The following is a 10684-nucleotide window of genomic DNA, read 5'->3' as shown; positions in this document are numbered from 1 at the left end:
ATTCCAATTCCATAGAATTACTTGAGATTTCATGAACCAAACACCATCTTAAAGGCTTTGGTTTGTAAAAGATAGCTGTTAAGAAACAGTTGCAAAGTTTGTAAAAATCTTAATAAATTAACCCTGTATTAAAACTTAAAATTAGAATAATTAACAAAGTTCGAGAAAGCCCATTATAATATGGTCGACATGTGTTACTCAAATATAATAGCCATTTTTTAACAAGACATTTAACTAACCATGTGACAGCAAATCATATTATATTTGTAACTAAATATAATACAATACTCTATCCTGATTAATGACACCACCTTCTAGATATAGACTAAAAACTCGCTTTCATTCAACTAAACTAACTAAATTAAGATACTAGCACACACCATGTTACATTAAATCATATTTTATTTTCAAAAGATATAAAAAAAAACACGTGTTAATAATGAAAAACGAAGAATTAACTTGAAGGCGCGACTTGTTGTAAAGGCGACAGTACCCATATCCAATGTTGGTTGGGAATTAATAGGTTTTAACTCATCCTATTTGCAAATTTTTCGTAAAGCAATGAGTTTATTGCTTAGGAAGCAATAGGTTTGTAAGTCAATATAAGTTATATTTATGTAGATATTTTCAGCATGTAAAGACTCTTTACATGTACTTGGTTCTTTTTTTTTTATTTAAGCATTCGATTAACATATAATGAAAATTTCACTGTATAATAATGAAGTTTTATACGTACCCTAAATAATGAGATGCTGATTATGGGTCTACTAGTATTCGGGAAAAAAAAAACCTGAGTTTACCATCCCTGAGGATCGAACTCAAAACTTTGGGTAAAACCGAGAGCACTTTTGACAATTTGACCAACTGGGTGGCCATCATTAATGCATGATGTGTAATATCTTTTTACAAGTAGTGCTATTCTTCATTTTAAAGTCAAAATAAACTAATAATTTTATAAAAATTCAAACATTTTCACTCACAACTTCCTTCAAACCAAACTCATTTAAGTGAATGATGACATCTCGTTTCATGGTTTGGATTTTGTGAATGTCGCATCCCATTTTGTTTTCAAACCAAACGCAACTTAAGCCAATGATACCACAAGGTCCAAACCTGGTTATACAACAATCCAAAAGGACTGTTTCTGTAACTTCTCATTTAAAAACCAATACCGCTGTCTACTGGGTATTAATTATCATACGGTCATTATTCAGTCAAACCCCAAACTGCTTCCATCATCTTCACATATTATTATTGTTCTTTAACACAAAAAGTAGAAAGCTCTTTTATTTTCATGGAATTGAAGATGAATTTTTGAGTTCTTCTTTTTCGTTTCCTTCAGGTACTTCTGTTTATTCTTTTCTTTCTTTCAGATCTTGCTTTATTCTTACGCTTATGCTTTTTTTAAATTTCACTTTTCACCTATATAGAGATACATATAGATATAGATATACGTGTTGACTGCCGTAGGGTTTTCGATATGACTTACTTTTTAACTGTTTCTCTGTTTGAGGTTTTTTTTAATTATTGATATAGGTTGAATTTGTTTAACAACTTTAAGTTTGACCTTCACTTTAAGGATTAATTAGCTGTTGAAAGTCAATCAATTGTTACTTTAAAACTTAGTTATCTTGAGTTTAGGGAGTAGTTGTTTCTTACCCAAGTTTATGGGAGACAGAAAGGTTGCAGCTTTGATGGTTTAAAATATTTTTTATTTAGGTTGATATGAGCTTGTATTTATCTCGGATATAGAACGCTGCCACCATTGATTTTGAAACTCGACGATATTGGGTATTTGGGATTAGGTTACAATGTCTTCAAATGATAATGGTGGAATTACAGACGATAAAGTTAATGGAAGTAAAATCAAGACTCGTGCTCCTTTGCACATAGAAACTTCTAGGAGGGGATTTCTTAAGGACGCGGATGCTCAAACTCCTAGTGATGGTGGCGTGATAAGCAGGACGCCAAGTTTTCTTGTTTTTGGTAATCTAGGTACACCGACTGCAAAGTTCCAACGGATTGCCCAAGATAGAGATCAATTTTCACGTACTGTACCTTCTAGCAAAAGCCAAGCAATTCGAGATCGCCTTTCTAGAGTTTTCTCCAAGAAGATTGATTGGGTGTCTCTTCAAAAACTAGCTAAAGAATGGATAAGAAACCCAATGAATATGGTTCTGTTGATCTGGGTTTTAGCCGTTGCTGTGTCGGGTGCGATACTTTTTCTTGTTATGACGGGTATGTTGAACCAGGCCCTTCCGAAAAAAACTGATAGAGATGCATGGTTTGAAGTTAATAATCAAATTCTGAATGCGCTCTTTACTCTCATGTGTCTGTACCAACATCCACAACGGCTTTATCACCTTGTGCTCCTGTTAAGATGGAAATCAGAAGATGTTTCTAAATTAAGAAAGATATACTGCAAAGATGGAACTTATAAACCTCATGAATGGGCACACATGTTGGTTGTTATCTTACTTCTCAACTTAAATTGTTTTGCACAATATGCTTTGTGTGGTCTAAATGTTGGATACAGGAGATCAGAGAGACCTGCCATAGGGGTGGCGATAACAATTTCTGTAGCAATTGGCGCCCCTGCAATAGCTGGCGTATATAGTGTTCTCAGCCCTCTGGGGAAAGACTATGATACGGCTACTTCTGATGAAGAGTCTCAACTTAAACAAGATAACGCTAGTAGCAGCGGGACAAGTCAACCAAGGGTCAAATCTTTTGAAAGAAGATTCTCATTCACTCCACGAGATGAAGGAATTGTTGAAACTAGTCCAAAATGGAGTGGGGGTATATTTGACTTTTGGCAGGATATTTCTCTAGCATATCTCTCGCTATTTTGTAGTTTTTGCGTTTTTGGATGGAATATGGAGAGACTTGGATTTGGTAACATGTACGTTCATATAGCAACATTTCTTTTATTTTGTTTGGCACCTTTTTGGATATTTAATTTGGCTGCCGTTAATATCGACAATGAGACTGCACGAGAGGCATTGGGGGTTACCGGGATATTTCTGTGTGTATTTGGTTTGCTTTATGGTGGCTTTTGGAGAATTCAAATGAGAAAAAGATTCAATCTTCCTCCATCTGAGTCCTGTTGTGGTAGACCTGCTGTTGCTGATTGTGCATCTTGGCTCTTTTGTTGCTGGTGTACACTTGCTCAGGAAGTCCGCACTGGTAATTTGTATGACATCAAGGAAGAAAAGTTTTACAAGAAACCTGGGGACGAGACTCGTGATATTCCTATATCAACTTTGCCACAAAAAGAAGAATTTGATTTCAGATCTGGTCAGAGTTCTCCACCTCATAATGTCTCGTTGCCGTACAAATCCAAATCACCAAGTCCTAGCAGGTTTCAACTGGAACATCAAAATGTATCGGTAGTGGAAGAAGATTCTCGTTCAAGAGATAACGATGTAACTTTGGACCCACCTGTTCCATCTGTTATACATCGAGAAGCCAACTGAAAGTTTTAAGCTGAAATAACATTTGATCTGTAAGTTTTTTGAGCATACGCGTATCTTTTTTCCCCTGTATTTGAGATTTTGCTTTTCTGTTCTGTAAAGTTCATCTTTTTCTTACATTTTCTGCTTGTTGTATTCTCAACTTTTCAATGGTGACATATATCAGGAAACACTATCTGAATGTGAAGTTTTAAGTATTTAAGATGAATTTCGTTGTTCATACACTCTTTTAATTTCAGTTAAGCACTCGTTTAAATTTTATGTTTTTCGGACATGCTAAATACCCGTTGCAGTCTTGCAGATCTGTCACCCATCTTTGGTTTAGCCTGAAACACATGTTGAGCTTTTTACTGCAATCTTTGCTAATTACTTCAATTGTGGTATCGTTTTCTGCTAATTTGTTTATTTATCTATCTTAAAGTTTACATCAGGAGCCAATGTAAACTCACCTTTTTATGCCATAGGATACGGTTATCCCTGCTTGGGTCATTTAACCATTTGCTGAACATTTCTGCAATATATGCTGCCCCATGTGTATGTAATATTCCATATCATCTTCATAAAAGTAGACTGTCAATGGGGTGTCTTTTACTTTTAGCATATCCTTCCATATCCTTGATTGTTCTTTCTTGCTCATATCATTGAAGTGTGTTCATACTTGCTTGTCCATAGTGTATTTGTCCATAGTTAAGGACATGTTTTTAGATATCCTTAGGATATCCATAGTATTTATTTTTGATTTGTATATGAAATAATCATATGTAGGGATGTTTGTATGATTGGAGGTTAAGTTAAAGAATTTAAAGGATTTAAAAAGATTTTAAAGATTTGTAAGGATATGATGTGACAGCTAAGGGACGACTATGGACATCCATAGCATTGGAGATGGCCATCAGCCAATCATACATTCAGTTGCAGTTATGGAACAGTAATATTGACGGCATTGGATTATAATAGTAGAACCCCTGTGCCTGTCTACCAGAAGTCCAGAATGCCTTTGTTACAATCGTTATGTTAAGCCTCTTATACAATGTATCCTGAGTCTTTGCATTTTAGTTCAGGTGGGCAGAGAAGCTAGAAGAGCGTATGGAAAAGATATTAGATATACTCTGTAAATTTCTTGAAACTTTTCCTTCAACATGAATTATCAAAGATATCGATTTCCTTGGTGTTGCTTTCACTACTATTAGATGGTCACTATACCCTCTGGAAAAATCATAATATGTTTCTATTGGTTTCATATCATACAGCTTCTGTTTCGAAATAATGTCCTGATCATATTATTAGAATGTAGATGTCCACTGATCACTATTTTTTGACATTATTAATTAGATTAAACATATGGTAAATTATTGGGCGGGTGGTTGTTAAGAACTCATTGTTTATATTATACATTAACTTCCACTATGTTTGTTTCATACGTAAAAATAAGGGCGTGTTAAATCAATGAAAGATCAGATCCAGTCCTTAAGTTTTGGTCCCAATCCTTGGAGTTTCCCATGGAACAACTTTGCACCATTGAAAGTAAACAACCTGGGGTGGCGACTAGAGATGAATCGGATTGCTACCGCTGACCAGTTGATTGGAAGAAATATTCCGGGCATCACACCTACTTGCAAGTTGTGCAACAATCATGATGAAACTGCTTACCACTTATTCCTTGACTGCTCCTTTGCTAATTCACTCTGGTCCCTCCTCACGCATTGGTGTAACCTTCCTGTTCAAAAACCGCTCACCATCAGGAATCTCTTCGAGTATCATAAGGAGAACAACATCTTGCCAAGGAAAAGGAAACTCGTCAGCTTGGTTATTCTTGCCTACTGTTGGACGATTTGGAAAGTACGTAACGATTGTATTTTCTCAAACAAAAGTCTATCTATCCGATTCGCAATGAAAGAAATTAAAGGATCAAGCTTCCTATGGCTTAGAAATCGAGCCCGTAGAACTGAGATAGATTGGCAAAGATGGAATTGTTTCAATGTGTAATGTTGTCTTCTGAAATTTTTTTCCATCTAATTGTTATTATGTACCTTGTTGTGGTGCTAGCTACTCGCTAGTTTTCTTTCCCTGTGTTAATGAAAATATGATGCTTTTAATGTTAAAAAAAAATAAAATAAATAAGGGCGTGTATTATATATCCAAAGTGAGGCTGCACATATATTTCCATCATATCCTTTTCAAGGCTGAAATTATGAGACTCGTCGTTTGTCTTTAACCTTCAAAACAAACACCATGTGTTGCTTTTGTTTGTCCAGATCTGACCAATAATTGAAATATTACTATGGAACATGTTATTTAATGATTCATGTTTTTTTTCCTTATATTATTTGATTATATTATTGTATAAGTAAAACAAGCAATGTTAGATAATTGGTTTTCTTGGCTTGAGAGGAAAAGGTCCACTATTCAATTTTTAGATGAAACCTACAAATAGTCTCTCTATTACCGTTGTAGTAGAGTAAAGTTCTCTACATATTAATCTCTCGTATAAATTATTGTATAAGTCAATTTTTACTTCGCATTATCATCTTTTTAGAAGCTGAAACATTTATTTACGTATGTAAGGATGATGGCAATGGTCATTTTTATGCCTAGCAATTCACCAATAACACACCTTTACATCATTGCATACCTAACTCATGGCAACCATGCTTCCTCATGCCTCACAATCTCTTTACTATTTTCCTTAAATCATATCCACTCTCTTTCCTATCTCTCCTTAAATCGTTATATATATCTCTCTTTCTCTTCCATGCCTAAGCGGCAATCCATGCCTGAATCTCTCATGCCTAGCCCATGCCTTGACGTTGGCGGCGGTGTTTGCTGCTAGGCATGGGCATGCCTAGCTCCATGCCGCTCCCATTGCCATGGTCCTAATAACTTTTACATAATGTTCGAAGGTACGTGATGAAACAATTAACTGATTATTTGAGATTTGAACATCTTCAGTCACAATGAACAGGTAGCTTATAATGTATCATGGCCATATATAATGTGATTACGAAAATTAGAAAATGTACTGAGATGAATGATCATGTTTAATCATTAAGATATGTGAACCATAGGTGAAGAAAGTAATATGTAAGGGATTTGTTCATGTGATAATCAAACCGATATGTGGTTATTAAGATACTTGACTATGTGAAAGTCAAACTATCAAATCTGTTGGTCTATGATATTGGATTGTGCAAACTGCAAGCATTCTAAGAGATGTGAACATGAAGGGAAGATATACGTGTTGCAACTTATTTTTCTTTTAACAATGGTTTCGCTTCATTGAGTTTTTCTAGCAATAATTATAATAAGGCAACATCCACATGATAAGTATTGAACGAATTATGTATTTTTATTAAACTAAATATTAATTTCATTCTGTTTTATCTAGTAAGATATTAATGATTCATATGTCTTTAAATTATGTGCAACGGAGTGTTGGGTATAATTATGGATTGGATGTTTTTATATCTATCAAATCTTTGAGTTTTATTAGAAATAGAAGAGCTAGTTTTTAAAGAAGTCGTAACTATATAAACCATTTTATCTAATAATAATTCTATTAAAGATATGATGTAATTACTATTATCTTATTATTCTTATTTTGTAGTGTCAAGTAGAATCATATACGCTCAGATTTTAGTGACCAAAGTATATATCCAAAACAAACAAACAAACAATGTGTATATAGTTCCTAGGTAGAATGAAAGTAGATTCATAGACGCGCACGCATAAAAAGCGAAATTAAGTTGTTAAATTCCGAAAATACCCCCAAACATCCTCTTATAAAAACATCCAATCGGGTCTCCTCCCTCAACATCCATTCCCAACTCTCCCGGATCTAAAAAAAAAAAAAGAAAAATAAATTCCAATTGTCCTTTTCTTATCGTCTTGTAAAATACTCTTAAAAAACAAACTTGCTTTCTTTTTAAACGATCTGGCTAACTCTCAAGAAGTTCTGGAGGATTCCAGTATAAACAAGAGCGTGGTGCTCCAGCTATACCATGCCCTAAGCTCTCGTGACGTCACCACTGTGCACAAGCTATTAGCACCTGACCTTGAATGGTGGTTCCATGGCCCTCCTTCTCACCAGTATATGATGCGCTTGCTTACTGGCACAGCAAATACTGAAGAATCCTTTGAATTCGTTCCTCTTTCTATTGACGCCTTTGGATCAACTGTTATTGTTGAAGGCTGTGATCAGGTCCGTGATATCTACTGGATTCACGCCTGGACTGTTAACTCCTATGGTGTTATCACTCAGGTATGTATATAATATAAACATGGTTTTTTAAAATATATATAGGTCGTTGTGTGTAAATTGTAAAATGTAAGAACTAATATTTTTTCTTATCAAAATGCAGGTGCGGGAGTATTTCAATACTTCGCTGACTGTAACTCGATTCGGTAGCGAGGCTGTAAAATCTGCAGCGATTAAATCGCTCCATTGTCCTTCCCTTTGGGAAAGCACCTTGTCAAACCGGGTCGGGAAATCGGTTCCGGGTTTGGTACTTGCAATATAAGAAAAGGACGATCGGGTCCGGGTCTCTTGTTTGGTACTTTTATCTTTACTACAAGTAAAGTTATCGTGTTGGTTGAATAAAAGAATAAAGTCAAAGTTGAAGGGTGCAATTTCCTATGGGTTGAAGTACCGTGGTGTCTTACGTGTCTGTTTAGGATGTAAGATGTGCGGCTGAGATTCGCGGGGACTGTTTGGTTACGTCTTTTGATTTGGTCGGTTGTTTGTTTGGTTTTCTGTTTGTGTGTTTTTTCTTCGTGTGTATTGGTATTTCAGTATTTGTATTTGTAAACTGTAATCCAAGATGGGAATATGTTCCTATTCTTGGTTATTTTCAGCTTTTTCTTTAATAAAATTGTTTTATATTGATCTTATAAACTTTTTCGCAATGGATAAAATTTGGAGTTTCATCTCATAATCATATTCATATGCATGATCCTAATTATGGGAACATTAATTTGCTGTTCAATTCTTTTTTTCTCCCAAATTAAAAAGTTAAACAGTTTGAGATTGGTTTGTTAATATCTAATGTTGAGATGAATCACAGCAATTTGTGTGACATCAATAAAATTAAGAGATGGAATAAACGTCAAGTTAGCATTGCTTGTATTAGATATTTTCATATCAATCAGATAGATAATACAATCTTAGCAAATGTGTGTAACTTTATAGTGGAGACTGGAGAATATTTCAATATATGGAATTATGGATGTCTTAGAAGATTGGTTCTGACTTTATCCATTGTTAACTCTATTTTGATACAGAACTTTTTCTTTTATCTTAACCAATATATTAAAACAGAATTATGTATTAAATTGATTGACACTTTATGCATTCATTTCACGACATAGGTCACTTTTAGGGTTATTAAAATAAGATTTCTAATTCATAATTACTTAATTCTAATTTGATATTAATTTTTGGTTTTAATATAAAACAGGTTTTTAATTGACACTTGGCGTATTCTCTGCACGACATGTGTTACTTTAGTGTAAGTAAAAAAGATTTCTAATTCATAATTACCTAGTTGTAATCAAATACTAATCTTTAAATTATATATATATATACAAGGTTTTTTTACCCGCACGATGTGCGAATATTAAATTTATTTTTTAAAAGTTTTAATATTGACATTGAAATCAATAATATATATGTTCAACATTTAAATACCAAAAAAAAATTTAAACTTAGTTGAACATATTTAGAAACCTAATGGTATTGTGCTACTTGGATAGTGAAAATTAGTTTAAATGAGATTGACAGTATCAGTATCTTGTGGCTGCATATTTGCTCTAAATATCGTATTTGATCAGGAATAATTGTAATTACACCCCATGTCTTTATTAAAACAATTGCTACCCGTAAAAGAAATGAACCCGCATAATCCGTAACTTCAATGAATCGAATTGTGATATCATTATCTAGTTAGAGATATTTAAATTCCTATAATGAAACGATTTTGATAATATACGATTTGATTAAATGAATTCAAGATCAAAAAAGTTAGATAAAGAATATTGCTTTTACAGGGGGAAAAAAAAGATATATAGAAATGAATAAAAAATATACGGTTTTAGTTTTCTTTTTTGCATATGGGATTTGTTTCTTAAATATAAGGGATTTGGTTTCTTAAGTTAGTATATAAATATCTTTTTATTTAATATTTAATGGATAAATATTGTCAAAAAATGTGATAATGACACATAGGATAAAAACTTATGTGGCAAATTTTAAAAATAGCTTTATATTGAGGAAGGCTTTAAAAGGTTATGATTCATATTGTTTTAATAAATATATAGATTTATATATTATCTCATTATATATTTTATTATTATTATTATACTAAGTTTTCATATATATATAAAAAACTAATAATGTTTACAACTAATATATCCATACTGAATACAACTATCTTAAAAGATAAGATATATGCTAAGTTTTAAATATCCAATTAAACAAATATATTACTCTATGCAATTCATGAGGTTTCATATAATATGTGAAGGGATCTATACCCAAACTTAGATATCTAACAGTCACATATTCTCTACTCGACTATTCCCTCTCTCTCTCTCTATATATATATATATATATATATATATGTAAAACTGTATCATCATATATTATATAACTAGTGTTCAAACCCGTCCATTAGACGGTAAGTCTCAAGATTTATAAATCTTATAATAACTGTGAAACAAAAAGTGTGTGACCAATATCACAACTTAATGAATACGAAAGCTAAAAAAACATATGAAAATTAACTCCATATAAATATTGATTCCAGTTTACCTTTTTTTTTCCAACTTTAGTTAAATAAAAAGATAAACAAAAAGTGTATGACCAATATCACAACTTAATGAATACGAAAGCTAATAAAGAAACATATGAAAATTAACTTCATATAAATATGGATTCCATTTTATTATTTTTTTCAATTTTAGTTAAATAAAAATATAAACAAAAAGTGTAAAATACACAAAGTCGTTAAATATAAATATGGTTAACATGTGTTGGCTTAAGAAATTAGAATAACAATAACATAAGAATTCAATGTTATATAATAATAATAATGATTAAATATGAACAAAGTATATAAATAAAAAACCTTTTTGGTAGTCGATCGTAACTTCTTTTTTTTTTGTTGCCGTAGGATTTTTTAAAGGATTGAGAAGAAGTGAGAGTTTTTCTAAGTGGT

At 32.7% G+C, this 10684-nt stretch overlaps 2 protein-coding genes across 2 annotated transcripts; both read left to right on the top strand.

The window, feature by feature from the left end:
- The first annotated feature begins 1234 nt into the window (after positions 1–1234).
- Positions 1235–3681, top strand: LOC122605589. The gene is made up of 2 exons (XM_043778549.1): positions 1235–1342; positions 1720–3681. The coding sequence occupies exon 2, from the start codon at positions 1812–1814 to the stop codon at positions 3474–3476; it is 1665 nt and encodes a 554-aa protein (XP_043634484.1). The 5' UTR covers positions 1235–1342; positions 1720–1811; the 3' UTR covers positions 3477–3681.
- Positions 3682–7333: 3652 nt separating this feature from the next.
- LOC122603861 (wound-induced protein 1) lies at positions 7334–8360 on the top strand. Its single transcript, XM_043776694.1, has 2 exons — positions 7334–7731; positions 7832–8360. Exons 1-2 carry the CDS (start codon positions 7564–7566, stop codon positions 7988–7990), a joined length of 327 nt encoding a protein of 108 aa, XP_043632629.1. The 5' UTR covers positions 7334–7563; the 3' UTR covers positions 7991–8360.
- The last annotated feature ends 2324 nt before the right edge of the window (positions 8361–10684 follow it).

The sequence above is a fragment of the Erigeron canadensis genome, chromosome 6 (assembly GCF_010389155.1).
Source record: "Erigeron canadensis isolate Cc75 chromosome 6, C_canadensis_v1, whole genome shotgun sequence".
NCBI classification, from domain to species: domain Eukaryota; kingdom Viridiplantae; phylum Streptophyta; class Magnoliopsida; order Asterales; family Asteraceae; genus Erigeron; species Erigeron canadensis.
This window is presented reverse-complemented; position numbering and strand designations above follow the sequence as displayed.